At 40.1% G+C, this 27,939-nt stretch overlaps 1 protein-coding gene across 1 annotated transcript; it reads left to right on the forward strand.

Moving 5' to 3' along the window:
• The first annotated feature begins 724 nt into the window (after nucleotides 1-724).
• Nucleotides 725-27,604, forward strand: LOC310638339 (mitotic-spindle organizing protein 2B-like). Its single transcript, XM_083359339.1, has 4 exons — nucleotides 725-948; nucleotides 11,847-11,965; nucleotides 20,481-20,618; nucleotides 24,176-27,604. The coding sequence occupies exons 1-4, from the start codon at nucleotides 812-814 to the stop codon at nucleotides 24,316-24,318; spliced, it is 537 nt and encodes a 178-aa protein (XP_083215465.1). The 5' UTR covers nucleotides 725-811; the 3' UTR covers nucleotides 24,319-27,604.
• The last annotated feature ends 335 nt before the right edge of the window (nucleotides 27,605-27,939 follow it).

The following is a 27,939-nucleotide window of genomic DNA, read 5'->3' on the forward strand; positions in this document are numbered from 1 at the left end:
TAACCAAATATGCCTTTGATTCAGCAGCAGGATGTCTCCCACTTAACAACTTTTATTAAAACCACAGACTTTGGTTTTCAAGGGAAACTACTGTAAATTTTAGCCTAGGGACTTTGTCAGCTTAGAAACTAAATTAGTATTTGAACCAGATATCTCGTTACCTTTAACTTTGTTCTTTTAACTTATTTTAAATAGTACGCCCTGGCGTCAACCTCAACTTTTCTCACTCTTGGGTGCAACCACACTGTGCTTTATCAAAGTAAAGAAGTATTTTTTGACTTCCCAGGAAAATCAACTACAAAGTGCAAAAAGAATTTCAAGGGTTTCATTAAGAGCCTAAGTGCACGAAGCTCTTCAGACCCAGTGGTAGGTGGAGAGGACACAAAATGAGAGAAGGCATGGTCTGAAAATGGAGCACTTCACGTTGCTATTTTTTTCCCCTCTTTCATTTGCTACCATCGATCATGTCCCGTTTATGAGTGAAAAGCAGACGCCGAAAGGAGAAAAGTCCAACTTCAGAGTACCGAATGAGAAAATCGACAGTTTAGATCAGGGGGGGTCTTCAAACTTGGCTCATTTATGACTTGTGGACTTCAACTCCCAGAATTCCTCAGCCAGACACGCTGGCTGAGGAACTCTGGGAGTTGAAGTCCACAAGTCATAAAAGGGCCAAGTTTGAAGACTCCTGGTTTAGATCTACCGGCTTTCCGAGAAACTACGAGTCCCTGAGTTCCTCGTTAAATTCCCGAGATGCTTTGCCCGCGGAAGTGAACGTGAGGCCGGAGGGCGCCTCTGGGATATCGGGTGGGTGATGGAGACGGCAGGGTTACCGAAGGGGGCTACGGCTGTTGGATCGCGAGCTCGGCGGAAGCTTCTTACGGGGGAAGAAGAGGAACTCTTCGAACTTGCGCAGGCTGCGGGGAGCGCCATTGACCCGGAAGTGTTTAGGTGAGTGAGCGGAGGTTGAGGTCTTGCAAGCTTGTGGCCATTGCTTATTGGGAACTGTAAAGGCGTTAGGGCAGGGGTAGGCAACCTCGGCTCTTTTATGACTCATGGACTTCAACTCCCAGAATTCCTGAGCCAGCCATGGCTGGCTCAGGAATTCTGTGAGTTGAAGTCCATGAGTCATAAAAGAGCCGAGGTTGCCTACCCCTGCGTTAGGGTATTTCACCCGCTTTTCTTCCCCTCCGCAAAGAAATAGATGGAAGATAGTGACGGGACGCTTCTTCGCCCAATGAGATTATAGTTGCCTAAAGCATTTAATTTGTTTTCTTTGTAGATAATAACACTCAACCCTCTTGAAGAGGTGTGTCTATTTAAGTTTTGCCTGCAATTTTAACCCTAGCCCAGGGGTAGGCAACCTCGGCTCTTTTATGACTCATGGACTTCAACTCCCAGAATTCCTGAGTCAGCATAGCTGACTCAGGAATTCTGGGAGTTGAAGTCCATAAGTCATAAAAGAGCCGAGGTTGCCTACCCCTGCCCTAGCCTGTATAATAAAATGGCTTGAAGTTCCTATTTCTTAGACTACAATTTAATATATAGTTTGGGGGTAATAAAAACTGATAAGAGTTGTACAGGGCCCAGCTAGTAATATGATGGTGTTATTAGTGAATTGAAGGTGAGGGTCAGTTAGATTACCAGAATAACAGTTGGAAGGGGCCTTGGAGGTCTTCTAGTCCAACCTGCTCAAGCAGGAGACCTTATGGATGTCCAGTCTCTTTTTACATGCCTCCAATGATGGAGCGTCCACAACTTCTGAAGGCAAGCCGTTCCACTGGTTAATTGTTCTCACTGTCAGGAAACTTGTCCTTAGCATTAGGCTGGCTCTTTCCTTGATTGGTTTCTATCCATTTCTTCTTGTCCTGCCTTCAGGTGCTTTGGAAAATAGGTTGACCCCTGCTTATTTGTGGCAGCCCCTCAAATATTGGAACACTGCTATCATGTCACCCCCTAGTCCAGGGGTAGGCAACCTCGGCTCTTTTATGACTCGTGGACTTCAACTCCCAGAATTCCTGAGCCAGCCATGTTGAAGTCCATGAGTCATAAAAGAGCCGAGGTTGCCTACCCCTGCCCTAGTCCTTCTTTTCACTGGACTAGACATATCAAATTCCTGCAACCATTCTTCATATGTTTTAGCATCCAGCCCCCTAATCATCTTAGTTGCTCTTTTCTGCACTCTTTCCAGACTCTCAACAACTTTTTTTTTATATTGTGGTATTTATTTTCTCCCCTTCATGGATTACTGCCTTGTCGTGGCGAAGGGGCTTGTGTAATTCAATGAAGCTATGAGCTATGCCGTGCAGGGCCACCCAAGACGGACAGGTCATAGCAGAGAGTTCTGACAAAATGTGATCCACTGGAGAAGGAAATGGCAACCCACTCCAGTATCTTTGCCATGAAAACCCTATGGACAGTACCAAAAGGCAAAACGATATGACGCTGGAAGATGAGCCCCTCAGGTCGGAAGGCGTCCAATATGCTACTGGGGAAGAGCAGAGGGCTAGTACTAGTAGCGCCAGAAAGAATGAAGCGACTGGGCCAAAGCCGAAAGGACGCTCAGCTGTGGATATGTCTGGTGGTGAAAGGAAAGTCCGATGCTGTAAAGATTTTTTCTCCATAGGAACCTGGAATGTAAGATCCATGAATCAAGGCAAGCTGGACGTGGTCAAACAAGAGATGACAAGACTGAACATCGACATCTTAGGTATCAGCGAACTAAAATGGACAGGAATGGGTGAATTTAATTCAGATGACCATCAGGTATACTACTGCGGGCAAGAATCCCTCAGAAGAAATGGAGTAGCCTTCATAGTCAATAAAAGAGTAGGAAAAGCAATACTGGGATACAATCCTCAAAATGACAGAATGATCTCAGTTCGAATCCAAGGCAAACCATTCAATATCACAGTAGTCCAAGTCTATGCCCCAACCACCGGTGCTGAAGAGGATGAAATTGACCGGTTCTATGAAGCCCTACAGCACCTTATAGAACTAACACCAAAAAATGATGTCCTTATCATCATGGGGGATTGGAATGCTAAAGTAGGAAGCCAAAAGATAACCGGAATAACAGGCAAGTTTGGCCTTGGAGTACAAAATGAAGCAGGGCACAGGCTGATAGAATTTTGTCAAGAGAATACGATGGTCATAGCAAACACTCTTTTCCAACAACCCAAGAGGCGGCTCTACACATGGACATCACCAGACGGTCAACACAGAAATCAGATTGACTATATGCTCTGCAGCCAAAGATGGAGAAGCTCTATACAGTCAGTAAAAACAAGACCAGGAGCTGACTGTGGCTCAGACCATGAGCTTCTTGTTGCAAAGTTTAGGCTTAAACTGAAGAAAGTAGGGAAAAGCACCAGGCCAGTCAGGTATGAATTAAATCATATCCCCGTTGAATATACAGTAGAGGTGACAAATAGATTTAAGGAATTAGATCTGATAGACAGGGTGCCTGAAGAACTATGGACAGAGGTTCGCAACATTGTACAAGAGGTAGCAACCAAAACCATCCCAAAGAAAAAGAAATGCAAGAAAGCAAAATGGCTGTCTGAGGAAGCTTTGCAAATAGCTGAGGAAAGGAGGGAAGCAAAAGGCAAGGGAGAAAAAGAAAGATACGCCCAATTGAATGCAGAATTCCAAAGAATAGCTAGAAGAGATAAGAATGCCTTCTTAAATGAACAGTGCAAAGAAATAGAAGAAAACAATAGAATAGGGAGGACCAGAGATCTTTTCAAGAAAATTGGAGAGATGAAGGGAACGTTCAATGCAAAAATGGGCATGATAAAGGACCAAAATGGCAGGGACCTAACAGAGGCAGAAGAGATTAAGAAGAGATGGCAAAATTACACAGAAGAACTATACAAGAATGAGCTTAACGTCCCTGATAATCACAATGAGGTGGTCACTGACCTTGAGCCAGACATCCTAGAATGTGAAGTGAAGTGGGCCTTAGAAAAGCTGAGCAACAACAAAGCTAGTGGAGGTGACAGTATTCCAGCTGAGCTATTCAAAATCTTAAAAGACGATGCAGTAAAAGTGCTACACTCAATTTGCCAGCAAATTTGGAAAACTCAACAGTGGCCACAGGATTGGAAAAGATCAGTTTACATTCCAATTCCAAAGAAAGGCAGTGCCAAAGAATGTTCCAACTATCGCACCATTGCACTCATTTCTCATGCTAGTAAAGTTATGCTTAAAATCCTACAAGCTAGACTCCAGCAGTATGTGGATCGAGAACTACCAGAAGTACAGGCAGGATTTCGAAGAGGCAGAGGAACTAGAGATCAAATAGCCAACATACGCTGGATCATGGAGAAAGCTAGAGAGTTCCAGAAAAACATCTACTTCTGCTTCATTGACTATGCTAAAGCCTTTGATTGTGTGGATCATAACAAACTGTGGCAAGTTCTTAAAGAGATGGGAGTACCAGAACATCTTATTTGTCTCTTGAGAAACCTATATGCGGGCCAAGAAGCAACAGTGAGAACTGGACACGGAACCACTGATTGGTTCCAAATTGGGAAAGGTGTCCGGCAAGGCTGTATACTGTCGCCTTGCCTATTTAACTTATATGCAGAGCACATCATGAGAAAGGCAGGGCTAGAGGAGTCAAAAGTTGGAATTAAGATTGCTGGAAGAAATATCAACAACCTAAGATATGCAGATGATACCACTCTAATGGCAGAAAGTGAAGAGGAACTGAAGAGTCTCTTGTTGCGAGTGAAGAAGGAGAGTGCCAAAGTTGGGTTGAAACTAAACATTAAGAAAACCAAGATCATGGCATCCGGCCCTCTCAATTCCTGGCAAATAGATGGGGAAGAAATGGAGGTAGTGACAGATTTTATTTTCCTGGGCTCCAAAATCACTGCAGATGGGGACTGTAGTCAAGAAATTAAAAGACGCTTGCTCCTCGGGAGGAAAGCCATGGCAAATCTAGACAGCACACTAAAAAGCAGAGACATCACCCTGTCAACAAAAGTGCGTATAGTCAAGGCTATGGTTTTCCCAGTTGCAATGTATGGCAGTGAAAGTTGGACCATAAGAAAGGCTGAGCGCCAAAGAATTGAGGCCTTTGAACTATGGTGCTGGAGAAGACTCCTGCGAGTCCCTTGGACTGCAAGGCGATCAAACCGGTCAGTCCTAGAGGAGATCAACCCTGACTGCTCTTTAGAAGGCCAGATCCTGAAGCTAAAACTCAAATACTTTGGCCACCTAATGAGGAGGAAGGACTCACTGGAGAAGAGCCTAATGCTGGGAAAGATTGAGGGCAATAGAAGAAGGGGACGACAGAGAATGAGGTGGCTGGATGGAGTCACTGAAGCAGTAGGCGTGAGCCTAAATGGACTCCAGAAGATGGTAGAGGACAGGAAAGCCTGGAGGAACATTGTCCATAGGGTCGCGATGGGTCAGACACGACTTCGCAACTAACAACAAAAATTTATTTTCTCTCGCCTAAGTGTAAAATCTTATTTTTTTCATCATTGAATTTCATTTTGTTAAATAGGGGCCAGTGTTCTAGTCTGTCAAGATCCTTCTGGATCTTCATCCTATCTTTCTGAGGTGTGGGCTATTCCCACCAGCTTGTTCTTGTCTACAAATTTGACGAGTTCCCTTTCTAAATTGTTTATGAAGATATTGCAGAGTACTGAGCCTAAGACAAGTATCTTTAGGTATCCCACTGCATAATTTCCTCCATGTAGATGTAGTTCCATTGAGGACTACATGTTGAGTGCAGTCAATTAATTGCAAATCTATCTGGTGGTGATGCTGTTTAACCCACATTTTTCTATCTTATCAAGTAGTAGATTGTGATCTACTTTATCAAATGCCTTACTGAAGTGCAAGTAAATTATGTCCATAGCACAGGGGTGTCAAACTCAATTTCACTGAGGGCCGCATCAGCATTGCGGTTGCCCTCAGGGGGGCAGGTGGGTGTGGCCTGGGTGGACGTGGCCTACTGGGTGGGCGTGGCTAGAGTGCGTATGGCCTACTGGGTGGGTGTGGCCAGCTCTACAGCGTTGGCATCAAGGGTGCCTATGGGGGGCCTGGGCAGGAGTGGGACAGATCTGGGGGTCTCTGGCAGAAGGAGGGTCTCTGGGCCAGGGCCAAGGCAGTGGGGGCCATTCCCTCCCTGTTTCCAGGATGGCTTCGCGGGCCACATGAAACCACTTCGCGGGCCGGATCTGGCCCCCGGGCCTTGTGTTTGACATGTCTGCCATAGCATTTCACTGTCAAAGAATGTAGTAAGATTTGTCTGGCATGATCTATTTCCGACAAACCCATGTTGGTTCTGGTTGTAACTTTATTTGCCTCTACTGTAGGTGTTTGTTGTTTGACAGTCTTTTCCAGGATCTTCCCATCTATTGGTGTCAGGCTGATTGGCTTATAGAGAATTATGTCAGCTCTTTTCCAGTTCTCTGGTAGTTCCCCAGTTCTCCAGAACTTTGAAAGATATGATTCAGTGATTCCAAGATCACATGCCAGTTTCTTTAGAACTCTAGGGTGTAATCCATCTGGTCCTGGTGATTTGATCTATGGTGCACAGGTGTTCTATTGCTATTTTCTTGCCTATTTTAATTTGTATTCCTAATCTTTTACAGTTCTGCTTTTGGTAGGTTGGACTATTTTTCTCTCTTGTGTGAAGACAGATGCAAAGAATGAATTAAGTAGCTTTGCTTTCTCCCTGCCACCTTTCACTTCCTTGCCATCTTCTCCCATTAGTGGCTCAATTGTTTCCTTGCCTTTTTAAAATATATTTTGAAAGAATTTTTTTCATCAGTTTTGACATTTATTGCAAGTCTTACTTCATTCTGAGACTTAGCTTTCCTGACTTCATCTTTGCAGATTCGGGCTATCTGTTGGTATTCTGCCTTATTTATGTGCTCCTCTTTCCATTTTTTTATACTTATCCTTTTTGTCTTTCAGTTTATCATAGAATGCTGTATGCAACCATGCTGGTTACTTCTTGGATTTCTTATGTTTCTTTTTCAGTGGTATTATAGTGATATATTTCAACTGATTTGTTGAAATCAGTTCTTTTAAAGTCTAAGACATTAGTTTGATTTTATTATATTGCTTGTGTCTGCATTATATTGAATTCCAATATGACATGGTACCTCTCACCCAGAGTTCCTGGAACTTCAACCCCCTCTATCATTTCACCTCTTAGTAAGAATTAAGTCCAGTGTAGCTGACCTTCTGGTTCCCTCCTCTATGTTTTGGATGACAAAGTTATTAACTAGGCTCATAAGGAACCTGTTCAATCTCCCACCTGCTGCAGAATTTGTCTCCCAGTTGATGTCAGGATAGTTAAAGTCCCCCATTACTATTGTGATGTGTTTCCTACATACATTAGTTAAATACCCAACTTTTTATTTCGACCCCAAACCACCCCAGTGATGCCCTCGCTGTGATGTCCCGTTGCCTTGAGGCGGTTCGGGTCTAGATGGGGAGGAACAGACTTCAGCTCAACCCTGACAAGCTGTACATTCTGGCATCCCAGGACATTCAAAATGTTCCATCTCTTTCTATGGGGGGTGAGTTTTTACCCCCCGTGGACAAAGCTCGCAACTTGGGAGTCCTCCTAGATTCACAGCTTACTCTAGAAGATCACATAGTAGCTGTGACTAGGGGGGCCTTCGCTCAGGTTCGCCTGGTGCGTCAGTTGCGGCCCTATCTGGACCGGGATGCCCTGTGTACGGTCACTCATGTGCTTGTGACCTCTCGTCTGGACTACTGCAATGCTCTTTACATGGGGCTTCCCTTGAAGACCACTCGGAGGCTCCAACTGGTACAGAATGCGGCCGTGAGAGTTGTCTTGGGAGTTTCCTGGTACTCCCATGTTACACCTTTGCTCCGCGAGCTGCATTGGTTACCAGTTGTCTTCCGGGTGAGGTTCAAGGTCTTGGTGATGGTTTTTAAGTCCTTACATGGCATGGGTCCGGAATACCTCGGGGACCACCTGCTGCCGGCGTCGACTCCCCTCCGCCCTGTGCGTTCCCACAGAGAGGGCCTCCTCAGGGTGCCTCCGGTCAGAGAATGTCGGCTGGTGGCCCCCAGGGGGAGGGCCTTCTCTGTGGGCGCTCCGGCTTTATGGAACCAACTGCCGGTTGAGCTCCGGATGGCACCGGATCTTCGCTCCTTCCGGCGCGGGTTAAAGACCCATTTATTCGAACAAGCTGGCCTGGCCTGATGGGGGAATGTTAGGGTTTTAATGGGTTTCATATTCTGATTGTTTTAATTGGGCAATTATTTAATTCTTTTTTTAACTTTTGTATTTCTATTTATATGCCCTGTTCACCGCCCTGAGTCCTTCGGGAGAAGGGCGGTATAAAAATTCAATAAATAATAATAATAATAATAATAATAATAATAATAATAATAATAATAATAATAATAATAACTGATTAGCAAAAGCTTCATCTCTTTCTTCTGCTTGGTTGGATGGCCTGTGCTAGACATCTATGGCAATGTCATTCTTTTTTCCTTTTCTCGGATTCTCGGTGAATATTTTGACTTTTATGTTGAATCTGTATATTGCACAAATCATACCTCAGCTTTGGCAACAGATTGTGCTTGTCTTCATTATTGATGCTGTTATGATATACAGACAGATCAATTTGATTCCACATATTTTAATGCAAATGATACCATTTTGAAATAACATCTTTTTCTAATGATTTAATTCACAAGAACTATGTACTGGTATATATTTTCAGACAGAACCAATGAGCTCACGCAATTACCAAGTTTAAAAATTTCTCTGAAAGAACAATTCTCTTGATTTTTCATCCTTTTTATATACAATCTGCCTGAAAATGTATACATAAATTATAGAATGAAAAAGATGGATACAAATATTAGTGCTGCATTTCAGCTTCAAAAGAAAAAAGGCATTTTGAGGCACATAAGTGACATCTGTTGCAACTCAAATCAAACTTTTTTCCTGAGGTCAGATGGGTACTATGGAAACAAAGGATCAGCGTTTTGGGGAAAGAGGTAATTTAAAGAGTTGTTGAGTATTACCTGAATGATCCCATGTGTTCTGAAGCACCTTTGACCTTTATTATCCAAAACAGTGAACAATAAATCTTCACATTGCAGATTTAGACATCAGTTTAAGGATGAATATATGCGAGTTTGCATTACTGCCAGTGTATTGCTTGGCCAAGGCATAGTCACTGCTTACACAAACTTACTACAATCAATATATAAAAAAAACAATGGTGACAATTTGTCTTAATGATCTTAAAGTGGAAATCAACATAGAACGAGGTGCGCCCCCCAAAATTGCCACAAGGCCATGGATGCGAGCTCCAGAGGCTTGGAAAATGCAATTTGGCGCCCTCCCCATGGCCGATCCGGGTGGCATAAGCATTTGCCAAGCCTCTGGAGCTTGCATCCATGGTCTTGCGGTGATTTTGGGGCGCACAAGTGGCCCAATCCGCACTGTGGAGGCCTGGAAATGCTTTTGCCTGGATCTAGGGCTGCAGAGTGATTTTGTGCACCCCTCACAGCCGATCTGGGCGGCATAAGCGTTTGCCAAGCCTCCGGAGCTCGCATCCATGGCCTCGCGGCAATTTTGGAGCGCTCAAGCGGCCCGTTCCGTGCTCTGGAGGCTTGGAAAACGCTTCTGCCGCCCAGATTGGCATGAGTTGCAATTAAAAGATAGTTTTAAAGATACAGGTACTCCTCACTTCCCTTTAAGATCATCTCTTCCCCCACCCCCTTCAATATCATCTATTCCCCCACCCACTTCAGTATGATCTCTTGCTCCATCACTGGAGGCTTTTAAGTAGAGATTGGATATTCCTTTGTCTGGAATGGTATACGTCCCCTGCTTGAGCAGGGGCTTGGACTAAAGACCTCAAAGGTCTCTTCCAACACTCTTTGAGATAAGCGCTACTAACCTCTCCTCCTCCCCTCATCCCTTCCTGGGCACAGAGAAAGGAAGGGAAGGAAACAGGAAGAAAGAAAGGGAAGGAAAGAAGGAAGGAGTTGGGAATGAAAAGGAGGGAGGCAGGGAAGGAGGGGAGGGAGGGAGGAAGGAAGGAAGGAGATTGGGATAAGAGGGAGGGAGGGTCTGAGGGAAGTCCTGCCTTAGCACTTGGCCACCAGCAGCCCTGTTGCCCTTTCGCCATCCCCTGATGGTCTCCCATCCTATTGCTGAGGATGCTTTGATTACAAAGCCAGGTCTCCCTCACGTGGAGAGGGAGTGGGCCTCCCTCTGACCCACGCACTTTGCCCTCCTGTACCCACCATGAGCAACCTGGCCAAGGAGAGTGAGCACAGAAGCAGTAGCCTTGAGGAGGAGGTAAATGCAGCTGGGCATCCCCTCGAGGAAGTGCGGCTAGGATAGGCAGGGCTGTGGGGTCCTGGTGCTGTGGGAGCTCAAGGGCCGGGCTGGGCGCTTGACCTCCGTTGCACAGGGCTCCAGGCAGTCTGTGCCACCATCCAGGGGTCCCCTGTATGGCCTGAGGATCAGTGAGGCTCCTCCAGGGGACCATGCCCCAGCGCTCGCCCTGGTACCACCACCCCTGGTGCCAGAGATCCTCAGGTCCGCCCCAGTCCTGCCCAGGTCTGCACAAGTGCCCCTGACGCAAGTGACGTTAAGATGGCCACACCCATCCAGTAGGCCACGCCCATGCCAAGCACACCCACCCAGTAGGCCACACCCACCCAGTGGGCCACGCCCACCCGGCATCCAAGGATAAATAAGTGGGGTTTGGGTTGCAGTTTGGGCACTCAGTCTCTGAAAGGTTCGCCATCACTCTTACAGCTCATTCTGTGCAGAGGAGTGTGATTTAATGGTAATTTCAGTTGGATTTTTATTAAAACTGTGAAATCATAGCTCTGTCTTTTACGTTTCATCACAAACTTGTAAGTGCAACACCTGTTTTCAAGTAATTTTTAAAATCAAGATCTCTAGTCCCAGTGAGGGGGCAAAATGAGTTCCCATTGATTTTATATTGTAATCATGGGGTTATAGCTGAAAGAGTTCAATATCCATAACCCTACTTCATGATGTTATATCAAAGATAAAGAGAAGCTATTTTAAAGGAGTGAATGATATTTCACAAGGACGTTGTGATTGAATGGATAGCTTATGCTTTCACTGGAGAGAATTTCAATCATAAATTACATAAAGGAACCAAAATTCTATACTTGTCAGCACACATGTATTACATATTAAAGGTAATGGAGATTTGCTACTATGTTGAGCATAGAAACCATTGAGCTATTTGGTTTCTGCAGGGTACAGTATATGTCAAATAAATAAAATGGGAATGGTGGAAGCTTGTTCTCTTCTATTTTTGTGAGAAAGGGTTAAAGTATGTGTTTTTCAGCAGCCCTGAGTAAAGCCTTCAGTTCCTGGCAAGCAGACACAGTCAGTCTAGAAAGAATAATTGCTGCATAATCAATGCTCCTATGGAAGAACAAGAATCCAAGACTATAAACTTATAGTATTCTGATGTAGCAGCAGGTACAGAAATAAATCAAAACAGCGTAAGTCAATCTCAGATATAGTTTAAACTAGATTCAGATTGATTGGTAGTGGAAAGGCTGGTTACCTCTGAAAATCCTCAAATACATTATTGCCTGAAATAAAACTTGAACTGGAACGGATTCTCTTGTTTCTATATTTTTGGGGTGGGGCTCCCAAACATGTATGTATTTGAGTCATGGAGTACTGTAGTCCATCAGTTCTTTTAAACACTTGTTAATTTTACTTAACGACCCAGAAACAATGGATTCCGGGTACTGTAATCAAGAAATCCTGTTTGCAAATAATAAATGAAAATATTACATTCTTAACATTTATTTTCTCTCCGTAGGATTCTGCTGGATCTTTTACGCATGAATGTGGCACCTTTGGCTGTCTTTCAGATGTTGCGTTCTATGTGTGCTGGGCAGAGATTAGTTAGTACTGAGGCTCTTCCTGATACAGTACGAGGTCAGTGGTTCTCCTGTTTGTTGAGACGCATGTATTAGGATGCTTCAGAGTCAGGGTTTGGTCTAAGGCAGGAAATGAGCAGCAGTGACATGATTAATTTGGATGTTTGGAAGATTACCTACACAATAGTTTGATAATTTTCTATTTGACAAACATTCTGCAGACACAATAGAGTTATGCTAATTTTTTAATGTCCTGATATTCTTGATCTGAGACAACGTTCTAGAATTACTAAGTGTTAGGCTTTTAATGTCTGTATTTTTCGAACAGTTCACTTTGTGTAGTTGGAATTAAAATTTACAAAATATTGTTGTTGCTTTTGCTTTATTTGTTTGTTCAGTCTCTTCTGGTATCCACCAACAATATAAGTTGCATTCATTTCTTGAAAAATAACACATCAAAATGTATGCTTTTTAAAAAAAAGTTAAATCCCAGTTTACTGCATTTTTAAGCTCCGCATGGTGTTATTTTTCCAAGTAACTTATCATTAGAAGCATATAGAACAGTCATATGTTGTATCAGATCATTGAATTATCCATCTGAGTATTATCTTTGCTGATTGCTTCAACTGTGCCAGAGTTTGGACCTAATATTTTCTGAGCCAAAACTGGGGTTCCTTCTACAGTATGTACAAAGTATATAGTGCTATACTTTGTATATATTGACCTGGCATGTTTTCAATTAAATATAACAACAGAAGTAGTGCAGTGTTATAGTTTATGTTGCTTTCACTCTAAAAATTTATCAGGCTTTCTGGAGTAAGCTTTTCTAATTTAAATAATAGCTGTTTCATTAATATGCAGCCATAAACTTCTGTTGCATTACAGATGGTTCTTTGTAAGTATGACTCAGGACAACATAATATTGCTACTGTTTCTCTGCAGTTCACTCTGTGTTCTGTTCAGCAATGAAAAATATTGCCTGTTTGGTTTTAGAATGGCAGCTGCTAACTATCGTGTGTTAGGGGAAAACAGCACGTTTGAATAGTTAATTAATATCAAGGTTACCTTGGTTGTTAACCTAAGCTTCTTCAGAGCATTTGTAACAATAATTGTCCTTGGCACTGCATATATCATCCAATACTTCTATAGCTTCTAGCTTAGTGTCAATCACTAGAAGAGCAGCAAGGCAACCTGATCAAATGGAGGTTTTAAACAGCAAAAACCTAACTTAATGGTAGAAAGTGTACGGTTCTAGGGTGAATTTTTCAAGTATTAAAACTGAACAGGAGAAAGTATGAAGAGCAGTAGAAGACCAATTTATCAACGGGGAATTAGCTTGCAAGAACGGAAGTTGATAAAAAATAGGCTCTACTGTGTGTTGTGTTCTCTTTCATGGCTCTTGTCAGTTACATTATGAGCATTTGTGTTAGCCCTTGTGTAGAATTCTCGGTGCTCTCTGAGCTTGGTTGTTTGCCTGCAGTTGTTGCATTATCCAACTTATCACTACAAGCGCTAGCTGACTAATGAAATCTTTGCAAGCAAACAACCAAGCTCAGAGAGCACTGAGAATTCCACAATTCAGCCCTGATATTCTCTTCTATTAGTCTTTGTGTCTTGATTTTTCTGGCAACATGAGATTATCTCCCTGAATGTCAACATTCCTAGTAAGATCTTACATAACACTGTTGAATTTATTCTGAGGGGATTTTTTCCCTAATACTGGGAAATCTCTGATGTCCCATCTATGAGACTTAAATAATATTAAAAATGAATTTTGACCATATGTCATATTATTCACCTACTCCCTGTTCTTATATAACCCTCCTCACTCCACACTCCAGTCCTATTTTTTTTCCAAGTTGTAAAAGCACTATAGGTCTAAAAAGATGGACTGAGTTGTAATAAAACCTCATGTTGAATTCATACATCAAAAATGATTGTCTTTCAAGAAAACTTGGTTAAGCAAACTGGCTTAGGATAACATACAAAATCAGTGTGTCCTTTCTGATAGTGGAGGATACTGCTACTGCTCTTACTAGGTTGTTCCTTGCTATAAGAAACCTCTGAATTAAATTAAGGGCACATCAGTACATCTAAGAAGGCAAACATTTTTATTCATAAAAAATCTTTTGAGGGAGGGAAGAGTTTGAAAAGCAAGTCTAAGAGAAGTCTTAACCCCTTTCTTGCTATTTCTCCATTCTACCATTCGCCCCAGACCACCCTATCACGTAAGATAAAAAGAAAATCACCTCCCAGTTTAGTTTTTAATGGTGACTTGCAGAAATACGCACCTTCAGTTTTCTAGGTATGATAGAAAGAGACTTGGCACTACATTTTTTTAAAAAAAAATCCCAGTCAAGATAGTTCATGTATTACTCCTCAAAAGTGTGCCTGGAGAGTTGAGTAGAAAATAGTTAAGTATCTCCTTAACTGTCCCCAAAGTGTTTTTTCCAAGAGGCAACTGGACTTTGTTTTTCCTTGAAGATGTTTTGCTTCTCATCCTTAACTGGTGCGTTAACTTATCCTTCTTATCCTTAACTCATTCTTCTGCTTCCTTAACTGATTATCCACTCTAAACTGTGGCCCCACACTTAACAGTAACATTTAGTATTCAGTTACATTCTTTTTTTTAATAAATGTTTTATTAATTTTCTATTTTCACAAAACAAGTGCTCCATAGACAACGTGATGACTGAGTCCATGGGTGATTCTGTGGTACATGTAAGCTTCTTCCAACTAAGTCCAATATTAAACCCGCCAGTACAGCCTCTCTTCTTCTGGCAATAACCATTTTCCCGCACTAAGCAAATACAATTCTTGTTATTGTTTGTAAACATACAATTGCCTATCAACATTTGATACATTTTTCTAATAGTGTTAATAATATTAGTTTAGAATATCTTTATTAAACAAAGCATACCTTAATTGCATTTGCACTCAATTTCCACTTATTTAATCCGTATCCTATTTTTGCTTTTTTCAGTTTTAATTTCCCATCCATGTTCAAAGTATCCCAATCATTTATAATTTCAAAACAAGTTATATTTGGGCAACCAAAAGCATCCCTTATTCAAAGTTCTTAGCATACTCTTATTTCCCTTTTCATACCAAGATACAACATTCTGATTACAAATCCTAACTATCTAGTTATAATAATACTTCTGTTTCTAACAATCTATTCTTAACCATATTCAAACCTCTAATTAATAATATAGCATCCCCTCTAATAGGTCAAAGCTTCTGTTTCCTTCAATCTTGCTCTAGCTTTCTTTCTATGTCAACTAACTTTCCAAGTCAGTGCATTTGGATCATCAAATAATTCTTTCTCTGTTTTTGTATATATTATTTGAAACAAGAGAAACAATTTGGTTAAAGTGTTTTTGGAAGAGCTAGCCTGTTGATATTCATTAAACCACCTCCCTCCTTCTCCCGTTCCACACAGTTCTGTTAACGACTTTATCTTCCATTCCATCAGCTCTCCTTCCTTGTCATCCAGTATGTACTGAAACCTTAGTTTATAAAATGTCTTTTCCATTTCCAATATTATCATTGTGTCTTCTGAGTTTTCATTTATCTGAGTCTGGTCATTAGTTTCTTCCTATAGATCATCAATGTTTGTGTCAGCATTCTCTAGTTTTCCTTCTATTTTCTGGGTTGCTGGTTCCTTCTCTGTAGTTGTTTTCTAAGTTTGTAAATTTAAATTAGAAAATTGTTCTTTTATCTCCTTTGTGTTATTTTTAATTTGCTCATCAGCTAAAGTAATTGGTTTTTGTATTAATTTCAACATGGAGAGAATTTCTTTCTGTGTTTCATCAGTATTTTCTTGGTGATATGGCAAGTTAAGGCTACTGGGAACAGAAGTTAAAGATGGTGTTTTACTATTTAAAACTGAGTATGAATCATCCATTTTATTTTTTTTAAGTAGCCTTTATAAATTTATCCAATCAACTGTCTTTTCCTGAATCTCCCCATAGCAGATATAAGTAAAATTCAATTTTTTCTGTCCAGTAGGAAATATATCCTTTCTGTCCAGGGAGAAAAAAAGAACAATTAAAGGTTGTTTAACAATCAAGATTTATAATGCAAAGTGTTCCATGTGTTTCTTCCACAAGAAAATAAATCCACAATACAGTTCTGAAAGTCAGTATTTATGTTCAAAATTCAGACAGGCCAAATTTAGAATATTTGTTATCTCTGCCACAGAGATAAGCATCCCCCAAGCCTGTTCCTTTTTTCTCAACTGCATTTCTCAATAGTGAAAGCTTCCAAAGCCAGCCAAAGTCTTATCTAGTTCTGGGCTTTGAGCCAGGTTGCTTTTAGGCATAAATAAGTTGTAGTGCTGCAATTTGCCACTAGATGTCATCAACACCGCTTTCCAGTTTTTAGATCCAAAATTTATATTGTAAACTTTTTAAGTTTTTTTTAAAGGTCTTAAAAACACTTTTAGTCTGCAAATTTTCAAGCTGTATGTATATATTAATTCCAAATAAGTCTTACAGCTTTTGCCATTTTCCCCAAGTAATTAATTTGCCACTTTTCTTTTCTGAAAGAATGGGGCGGAAATTCCCTTTCCCTCTTTCATGGGGGGGGAATGCTTTGGGCAGATTTTCAGGAAGAGGTCCTTAAATTATAAAGAAAGGATCAGGTCTCACCCAGTTTCATCTATGTTGCTGTAAAGTTGCTTGGTAGTGCTTGTTGACTTCCATTGTCAGCAGCTTCGGACTAGCTACATGAATGCAGCGTCTTTCCCCCGCCAGTTTGGAGGGCTTCCTTGGATCAAATGGGAGGGCTTCCATGCCCCTCCCCACGATCAACGAGAGTCCCCTCCTTACTTGCTGCCTTTACGGGGCAACTTTTGACCCTTTCCAGGGTCCCCCAGCAGGGCAAAACCAAATGCAAAAGATGGAGCCCCTTCTTCCTGCATCTGCATCACCGCAAAGTCAAAACCGGAAGTCAGTATTCAGTTACATTCTTCTTGTAAATCATTCTTCTTTGCAATTCACTACCTACATAGGCTGCTCTACTCAGTACAATAGCTTACATAGGTATTGGATTGTGATTTTTATCATCCTTAGCCAGTGGTACAAAACATAGAACAATAGGGTTGGAGTGGACCTTGGAGGTTTTCTAGTCCAGTCCCCTGTTGAAGCAAGGGACCCTATACCATTCTGGATAAATAGCTGTCCAGTCTCTTCTTGAAAACCTCCAGTGCTGGAGCAACCAGAACTTCTGGAGGCAAGCCATACCACTGATTAATTGTTCTCTGTCAGGAAATTTCTGCTTAGGTCTGAGTTGGATCTCTCTTTAATAATATTCCACCCATTATTTCTTGTCCTGCCCTAAGGTTCTTTGGAGAATAGGTTGAGCCTCTCCTCCTCTGTGGCAGCCCCCTCAAATACTGGAAGACTGCTATCATATAATCCCTAATCCTTTTCATTAGACTAGACATACCTAGTTCCCTCAATCATTCATTATATGATTCATCCTCCAGATCCCTTATCATGTTTGTTGCTCTTCTCTGTATTCTTTCTAGAGTCTCAACATCTTTTTTGTATTGTGCTGACCAGAAGTGGATATAGTATTACAAGTGTGGTCTCACCTGTGCAATATAAAGCATTACTAACACTTCACATCATCTTGATTCTACCCCTCTGTTGATGCAACTAGGACTGCCTTAGATTTTTTGGCAGCTGCAGCAAACTGCTGGCTCATACTTAAGTGTATCTTCTAGGACACCTAGATCTCTCTTACAATTGCTACTGTTGAGCCAGATACCACCTATTCTATATCTGTGCATTTGGTTTACCTTACCTATGTATAGGACCTTACTTTTTTCACCAATGAATTGCATTTTGCTGGATAGGGCCCAATGTTTAAGTCTGCCAAGATCCTTCTAAATCTTGAGTCCATCGTCTAAAATATTAGTTATTCCCACCAGCTTGGTGTTGTCTGAAAATTTGATGAGTTCCCCTTCTCATCTCGATCATCTATGAAGACGTTGAAGAGTACAGCTCTAAGACAGAACCTTATGGTACTCTTCATGTAGACGTAATTCCATTGAGGACTGCTTGCTGAGTGCTACTTGGAGGTGTTGTAGTTCAAAGAGGGCAATGCATTAGATTTCATTCAGTCTTGGAAAATCATGAAAAAACTGTAATGCTATCAGAAATTGGAAACAACTGCTAATGAATCTATGGATTTTTGAAAGTACACAATGACAGTGATACTGTTGTGGTAATGAAATAGAATATATTTAAATTTCCCATACTTACTGATAAGGTCTGAATTGCAATTGCTATTTTGCTCATAAATTTAGCTTAAAGAGGTATTCTGATGCTCATTAGATTTTATCTGCTATTTAATAATAATTAATTTTAGATGATGCGTCTGGCCTATGGGCCAGCAGAGTGACACCCCTGTGCTAGGGTTACCTGCCATTGACTTTAAGCTGGTTGCATTTGAATAAAACACTTTCTAAGAGAGTTTATTGTATTACAGATGGAAGTTTAGTTCTGCCACCTATAACTTCAACTGAGTTTTTAATCATGTAGTATATCAATTAAACGCAGTTTGGTGTAGTGGTTCAGGCATCAGGCTGTAAACCAAGGGAACCATGGAGTTCTAATCCCACCTTAGACATAAAGCCAGCTGGGTGACCTTGCGCCACACTGAACAAGTGCAATTCCTGTTTGTTTGCTTATTTCAATAGAAGAACAGAATCAAGAAAAAAAGTATCAAAGATAAATAAGGGGGGGAATTAAAAGCAACGTAAAATAGAATAACAAAATGAAGAACATTTATTTAGTGCTGCAGACTTCAGAAAAATATTGAAATGCTTCATAAAAACCACCAAGAGTTTTTGGATTGTGACAGGATTGAAATACAGTAAATAAATTCAAGCAAATATTCAATAATTAAAAACAATAGGCAGTATAATATGAATCATGTCAGAATAAAAAATTAACAAATGTTCCTTTATATTCTAAATCCTATCCTTATTTAGCAAATCAAACAAAAGCTATTACTGTAAAGCTTCCTGCTAAGAGAAACCTCACATCTGTATGTAGAACTGTAATCTATGGATGGTTTCTAAGCTGAATTAAATTCTGTATCAGACTTGATTCTCAAATGTAAGATTATTTCTGACATTGAAATATACTTCCATATTTTAGGTTGCCATTCTTCATAGAGACATTTATTTGCAAGGACACTTTTTGTTGCTTTCTTTTCTTCAACTACTAGTTATATCAAAATATATAAGAGAGCAGTTTTCAAGTTATGCATGCAAGAGTTACTGTCGTATAAGAATCTTTCCCACTAATCAGAACCAGTAAAATAAAATAATTGGCTGCAACTGTTGTTGCTACAAAAAACTAACACTTCTGTTCAGGCATTATGTGCTTCAAAGCTTCTTTGAATTTCATTAATTCACTTATATTTCTTTTACTAAGCAGCATTTAAGCATTTACTGTGAATTTGTCTGTGAAGAGAAAAAGCTAGTTTAAAAGCTTTAAGTAAACTGTCCTTACCTTCATGTTGTAATTATTAAAAAAAAAATCCAAGGGGATGTTATTTTACACGACTGCATTTAATCAAAACAAAGCAGTATGATTAGTTTATGAAGTATAGAGACATTTAAATTGCTGTACTATTTATGGTTCAGTGTACTTGTAATGTGTACTAAGTGTTCTGGGGCTCTGTTAGATTTGGAAGAGATAGACTGTGCTAAGATTGTAGCAATAGAGCCAGTACATTTCCTTTCCCTGAGCTGTGTAGGCTAAATTCTAGCCTCATTGCATATACCTTAGAATAGAACTTTACTGATAGTGCTCTTATTGTATAATATACAATTAAGGATGGCTTTGAAATACATAGAAGGGACGCGGTGGCTCAGTGGGTTAGGACGCTGAACTTGTCGATCGGAAGGTCGGCAGTTTGGCGGGTCGAATCCCGAGTGCCGCGTAGCAGAGTGAGCGCCTGTTACTCGTCCCAGCTTCTGCCCACCTAGCAGTTCGAAAGCACGTAAAAATGCAAGTAGAAAAATAGGGACCACTACGGTGGGAAGGTAACAGCGTTCCGTGCGCCTTTGGCGTCTAGTCATGCCGGCCACATGACCACGGAGACGTCCTCGGACAAGCGCTGGCTCTTCGGCTATGAAATGGAGATGAGCACCGGCCCCTAGAGTCGGAAACGACTAGCACGCATGTGCGGGGGAGCCTTTACCTTTACCTTGAAATACATACATTAAAGATCTTTTACAAAAATTAATATTACACAGTGTCTTTATTTGTGGCATCCCCAAATTATTTCGAAAATGAAACAATTAAACCTAATAGAGCAGCTAGCTCCCATTTTCTCCTAAATACTTCCAAGCTGTTTAGAATTGTATGTGGATCTACAGTTCTTCAATCTAGGAGCTGCATGTGTGTAAAACAACAAACCCCAAAAAAGCAATATTACTACTTGGTGTGTAATAGCATTTAAAGTATGTAAAATATAGATTCACATGTTTATTTTTGTGTCTGTAGCCTTGTGGTGTTTCTAATTTGTTTCTGTGTCTCTCTTTGAATTAGAGCCCCCAATTGTGTCTGCCAAGGCCAGTAAAATCCCTGCGCCACTCTTACTTTCCTCTGTCCTTCGACCTCCACGAATAAGAGTCCCTAAGGCTGCGGTCTACGGTTCTGCTGCAGCTTGCTCGCCTCTCTCTCAAGGTCCCCCTGGCTCTTTCCAGTTTTCTTGCTGCCTGTTCTCTCCTTTTGCAGGTTGTTATCTACTGGGTTTTAGGGCAGTCTTGAGAAAGGAAAGTGACTCTCTTGCCTTCAGATTTGAAAAAGTTCTTACTTGGACTAAGAACTCTTGATTTCAGCAGAATTTGCTTCCGAGTAAACGTACTCATTACTTTAAGTTCACACATTCTGAACACCGTGCAAACGATATTCATTTCATTCTAGTGATTTTTTCAGTCCTGGATATCATGGTTCAGTTGAAAGGTTGGGGGAGCCCATTATATTTTTTATTCAGTATACAGTGTATTATTAATATGCAGACTGTTTCTAATGTGAAACAACAGCTTTTTAGAGTTTAAAGCAGATTATTTAGAATAGTACCAAACCTCTGGTAAGGTTGGAACAGCCTTGGAATGCTTGTGGTAAGGTGGGAACAGGTGTTGAGAATTTCAGCTCCAAAATGGGGGTTCTTTTAGGTCAAAACATTTTAAATTTTAAATGTTTGTACATCACTAGTACATGCCTCCAAATATATCGTCTTTGCAGCACTGCAACCTTGTGAATTATGACTGAAAGTTCCTTGTGTTTTCTGAAAGGAGTTTTACAACCACCCATATCTGTAGCACCAAGTAGGAAATGGCATGCAGATTGAGCATAGCTCATTTGGATCATACTGTTGCTATTGCATCATTTAGGTCAAGTATAGAATATTTTTTATCTATCTGGCACTGTAAATCCCTCCAGTCATTTGGAAATGTTTAAATATATACTGTATTAAACTTTTGGTTGAAGAATCTATTTCATCTAGCACGTTAGGTTGCAAGATATTATATTTTTTGTGGCAGAGTTATTTTTCTAAGATATTTGTTCTATGTCTCTTCTTCCATCAACATGTTCAACCTTCATAAAGTTTTTTGCATTAAGATATTATGTTGATCCTTGACATTCAGAATTGTGACTCGTATGCTTTGTGACACCTGAATGGGATATTCTTAATCAATTTGGGGCACATTTTACAACACACATTTAGTGGAATACCCTATTTTAAATATAAATATGTGGCGTTCACTTTTTATTCCCAAAATATTAGCTTATACTTTTCTGAGAAACATTCTCTACCCTATCTCATTTTGTCATTGTTCCACCAACTACTCCAGTTAGCAAATTTCTGGAGCTTCTAAGTTTCTTCTGCAAGCAGAAGACAATGCAGCAGCTTCTACAGATGACAAATATCTGGGACAGAAAATGTTTTTTTAGGAATCACACCAGTGTGAACTATCCTTTCTAAATCTCCATGGAGAACACTGATTTAAATCCTTGCCCTAAGATTATTGTATCTGAGGAAAGTTTTGTTTGCATCTGAGGATAGTGAAAGGTTTCCTTCATTCCTTTTTTTAAGGTAACTCGCAATTTTGTGTCTGTACAGAAGAGAATGGTGGATCCAGTAAATTATTAATGTACTTTCTCTGATTTAGTGGATCATATAATAAGTGTGAGATATCTGGAAGAAGTCTGAAAAGAAAAATTTCTTCAAAATGTTGATTCTTGTTTGGAAAGGATCAGTCATTGCTGTGAAACATAGATTTGTGGGACTGGATTTTAAAAAATTTAACGGAAAAGGTTCAAAGATCTAGTCCAACATTATTAAAAAATTTTGGTGAAATTAAACACTTTCCTGTCATACATGACAGAAGTGACCCCATAAGCTCTAACTTCCATTAGAGAGAGTGTGTAAAAAATGTATTATTTCTGTCCATGTCCTTACTTTCAAAGCCAGAAGCCAGAATTGGCTTGTAAAAGTGCTATTTTCTGCTACATTCTTCCATTTCCTCGTGTTAGTGCTGGTAACCATCTATGGTGGCCAGTGCTGACATAGTTACATAAGGCATACATCAAGGACAGATACTTTCAAAGATGCATTGAATAATAAAATTAATATGGCTTAAAATTAATTAATGGAATAATTCAGATATATTTGGATGCCAACAAGCTCTGTGATACTATTTAAGAATATCATTTTTGTTAGAGTGCTTTGAGTACAGATTCATTAAATATTATAAAAGCCAAGGGCTTTGAACATCTTCATGTCATTGACAGAAAGAAACACCATCTTTTTTCTTTTACTGTTAATTCTTAAATTGGAAATCAGGGTTCTAAGCCATGAACTATTGCAACATTGTGAAGATTCCAAACCATTACTAGAATAACATTTGAGCTTAACAAAATGTTAGTTTTGTGACTTTTATGGAAAAGAACATTTCTTGAAGTTGGGCCCACAGGGAAAAATTGGCACATTTATCAAAAGGGAACCAAAATTTGTACCCATTAAGAATTAAAATGTACCTTTTAGTCTTTGACTAAAGATGTTCTGATTGTAAACTTATTTATACGGATTAGTCTTCTTTACATCAACTAGAGGATTTTGGAGTTTGGGTAGCAGTATTATTTTACAAAGTAATTTTCCCTACATAAAGAAAACACCACCTCTAGTACTACATGCTGCTCTTAACAAAATAGTTTGGTTGTGGAGCAGTCGGGTTAGGCTACACTGCTAAAATACATAATTCATTTTTATTTCAAGAATACAAAGCACATTTTGTGAGTGGGGAGAAATTCATTAGAAGTCTTCAAAGAGAGAGTGAATCATCATCTGTCAGAGATGCTTTAGTGCAGCCTGCACTGAGCAGGTGATTGGACTGCAGTAATGATTTCTGTGATCTCTTCCAATTCTGTGATTCTGCAGATTTATAAGAAAAGGATAGAATTTGGAAAAAGTTGAAAGACGTTGTGTTCATTTTCATGTTGCTCAACAGTTGCAGGGAATATGTGAGGGTCCAGAAGAAGAAGTTTGATTATGCTATTAGCTAGTTCTTGTTTTCAGCAGTGAGTCTCAGGAAAACAGATCTGAAAAGCAGTGATTTGGATAATTCAGCTACTCCAGACCCTTAACAGTAGCTGAATTATCCAAATCACTGCTTATCAGATCTGTTTTCCTGAGACTCACTGCTGAAAACAAGAACTAGCTAATAGCATAATCAAGCTTCATATATATATTTAGGGATGCAGTGGCTCAGTGGGTTAGGATGCTGAGCTTGTCGATCAGAAGGTCGGCAGTTTGGTGGGTCGAATCCCGAGTGCCGCATAACAGAGTGAGTGCCTGTTACTCGTCCCAGCTTCTGCCAACCTAGCAGTTCGAAAGCATGTAAAAATGGAAGTAGAAAAATAGGGACCACTACGGTGGGAAGGTAACAGCGTTCTGTGCGCCTTTGGCATCTAGTCATGCCGGCCACATGACCACAGAGACATCCTCGGACAAGTGCTGGCTTTTCGGCTTTGAAACAGAGATGAGCACCGGCCCCTAGTCGGAAACGACTTAGCACGACTACCTTAGTATATTTTTAGTCTTTTATATTGTGATCTTATAGCTTGTTAGATTTACATCCCTAGATACATTTCAAAATTGTTTAAAATATTCCAGCAATCCTAAAAGTTGATAGGTTGGTCATAATAAATATCTGAACTTAGCCTTTCTTTTCCTCCAGGGAGAGCCAGAACCATTTCTGCAACAACTGGGAACCAACCTGTGTCTGATCATAGCAACCGAGAAGGATCTGGTCAGCGTGTACCACGGCAGCCAAGTGCCAGCAGACTGCAGAAGACTGGGTGTCCTGTGAAAAATACATAGATATTTAGAAAAGGGTTAAAAAATTATTCTGATGTTACAAATAGCCAAACACTGCTCATTCCAGGAAAGCCAATGACTAGAATGCTATGTAAAGTTCTAACTATTAAAGAATATAATGAACCTGTCCAAATTAATTTATTGTTCAGTTTAACCATCAGGCAGAACATAATATATAGTATATTCTGTATTTCTCATATTGCTATTTATGATTACATGTAGCTTTGTTACTTGTTTTCTGTTTGGGGGGAATTTCCTTTTTGAAATTAAGATTTTTTTAAAAATCACTTAACTTGTCTCCTAGGGAATCCATGAGCTTATTCACAGAGCATTTTTGGCAGTACAGGTGGTCCTTGATTTATGACCACAATTAAGCCCAAAATTTCTGTTGCTAAGTGAGACAATTGTTAAGTGAATTTTGCCCCATTTTATGACCTTTCTTGCCACAGTTGTTAAGTGAATCACTGCAGTTATGAAGTTAGTAAAATGGTTGGTAAATAAACCTGGCTCCCCCAGATTCATCAGGTCACAAACAGTAATCACATAACCTCAGAAAACTGCAGCCGTCATAAATATGAACCAGTTGCCAAGCATCCAAATTTTGATCATGTGACCATGGGGAGGCTGCAGCAGTCATAAGCGTGAAAAACCGTCCTAAGTCCCTTTTTCCAGTGCTGTTCTGACTTTGAATGGTCACTAAATGAATTGTTGTAAGTCAAAAACTACCTGTAGTACAGAAGTGATTTGCATTGCCTTCTTCCATAAATGAATGAATGAATGAAATAAAATCTCTCTCTCTCTCTCCAGTCAAGCCTATGGCTCTGGGATTTTCTGATGGTTTTTCATGCAAATAGTAATCAGATCTGACCCTGCATAGTTTTTCCAAGATCAGCCAAAGCTGGGTGGATACTGCTACTCAGCTTGGCTTTAAAACACACATGCCATCTTTCACCCAATAAGCAGCCATCCCTAAACCCTGAAGTTTTATACAAATGTTTTTGGGAATAAATTCAGTAAGAATTGGGGTTATTTCAGTCTGCTATTGTATTCCTGGAACAAATTCATTAACAAATACAGAGCAAAGATGCAAATGCAATTCTAAGCACAGTTAGTCTCTTAAACATGCTAAAGGACCATTCAGGAGCACTAATTAGAGAGAAAATAATTTTGTAGTCAAAGTATTCTTCAAGAAAGGTAGTGACTGGAGGTTCAGAACAAAATAAGGCTGTCAATGACTTTATCCTTAATATAGAGCTGCATGAATTTGAACAGCATTTGTTGAGGAACAACAGCAGGAGAGTCCTATACATGCTTATCACAGTTGTATAACTGGTGTGATTTCTGTAGTATTACATCTGTCCCTCACATAGCTCACTAACAGTTTTCCATTTTTGATATAAAAATGGAGAACTGTGCAGTTCTTAAATAATTTTTGTATTCCATATAAAAGCTTTCCTTCAGTACTTCTCTCTGACGTTTGATGTGACTGGGGAAGGTTTAAGTTTGGCTACAGTAGGATAGGCATTTGGAGAACTGAGGTGATTATGAGAGTTAGATAAAACAGAGCAAGGAGTTTAAAAAAAACAAAAGATTGCAGAAAAAAATGTCTCTAAGAGATAGTGTAAAGAAACTAATCAGTTTGTGGCATATTTTGAACTATTGCCTACATTCCTCACCATCATCTGTAGAAAGAACTGCTTCCCTGTATTCTTCAGTAATGTGAAAGCCCTATTTCTAATATCTTGAGCCATCTTGTTTCCCCAGCAGCTTCAGCAATATTTTATCTGCTGCCCTGACCTCTTCCCTAAATTTCCTCTGCAGCCTTTCACCTGAATTTAAAGTAGTATCCGTTGGCACATTACATTCTGGGAGGCAGTTCCTCACCGCAATTGTCCCCTCCTCACTGCTATTTTGTAAGTGTATATTATACACTTAAAGTAATAAAATGAACTATTTTTTTTACCTTGGATGCCTCTCTACACTAGCTGACAGCTGTACTAAATCAGTGTTTTCTTTGCCTGGAGATACAAGATATTTAAATAACAATGTTTGCTTGCTCATAGAAAGATGTATGCTTACAGGGCAAAATTTCACTTCACTTTGTGGCAGCCTTAAATATTATTTTGGTGCCCAGAATTTTGTTTGTCATTTGATCAACATAAATGATTATCAATCAAAGTGGAAGGCAAGGAATTGAGAAATGTGCAACTTGCTTAATTAATTATAACAGTATGTGTGTGTGTGTGTGTGTGTGTGTGTGTGTAAATTTTTTTGGATTGCTAACAAAGAATTAAAGGGAGGTTTAGCCCGTATTTGGGCTGGCAAGGTATTCTAAAATGCTTAACAAATACTATATATGTGTGTGTGTGTGTGTGTGTGTGCGCGCGCACACATGCATGCTAGTCGTTTCCGACTCTAGGGGCTGGTGCTCATCTCCGTTTCAAAGCCGAAGAGCCAGCGCTTGTCCGAGGACGTCTCCGTGGTCATGTGGCTGGCATGACTAGACGCCAAAGGCGCACGGAACGCTGTTACCTTCCCACCGGAGTGGTCCCTATTTTTCTACTTGCATTTTTACGTGCTTTCGAACTGCTAGGTTGGCAGAAGCTGGGACGAGTAACAGGCGCTCACTCTGTTACGCGGCACTCGGGATTCGACCTGCCAACTGATGACCAGTTTTCAGAGCTATGTCCATTGGAACATCCCCATAGTTACATGATCAAAATTTAGGCACTTGGCAACTGTCATGTATTTATGACAGTTGCAGTGTTCCAGGGTCATGTGATCACCATTTATAATCTTCACAACTGGCTTCCAGCAAACAAAGTCAATGTGGGAAGCCAAATTCCCTTAACAGCACATGATTCATTTAACAGCTGCAGTGATTTGCTTAACAATTGTGGCAAAAAGGTCATAAAATGAGGCACAAGTCACTTAGCAACTGTCTTGCTTAGCAATAGAAATTTTGGGCTCAATTGTGGTCATACGTTGAGGACTACATGTATTTGCTAAATACATAGTAAGCTGATGGCAGTATTATTGTTATGGCTATTTTTGCCTCCTTCAAGGTAGGCATAAATAATAATTTATTATTACTGCAGTACAGTAGGTAGTTATCCACAAATCAGCTTCTGGTAAAACATACAGAAAATACAGTATTAAGATGAATAGCATTAGAAGAAGAAATGCTCAGGTTTAATTTAATTTGGATGTATTATAACTGTTTTAGGAAGATTTGACTTTGAAGAATGGCATGTTCTTTCGGAAATAAAATACTAAGCACATTAAATAAAAGGAGTATTATAATTTGTATATGTATGCATATATGAAAGCCAAAGTTATATTAACTCCTAAATACTAAACGTGGGAAATTTTTTGTTTGTTTATTAGTTCAAGCCACTTTTGGCAATGAGGAAGTAACCATTTTCCAGACTAAATCCTACCTCTGGGTGCTGTTTGCTTTACAGGGCAGCAGGAAAATACAGACTTAACACATTACAACTAGTTAGAACTCATATGGAAGAGGAAGGGGTCCAAAACAACCCAACATTCATGGATGGAAAGTTTTAGATTTAGATTCTAGTCAGGACAAAACGGGAAGACACCTTGATTAAAGGTGGCCAGCTC

This window comes from Vipera ursinii (assembly GCF_947247035.1).
Source record: "Vipera ursinii genome assembly, chromosome: 3".
NCBI lineage: Eukaryota > Metazoa > Chordata > Lepidosauria > Squamata > Viperidae > Vipera > Vipera ursinii.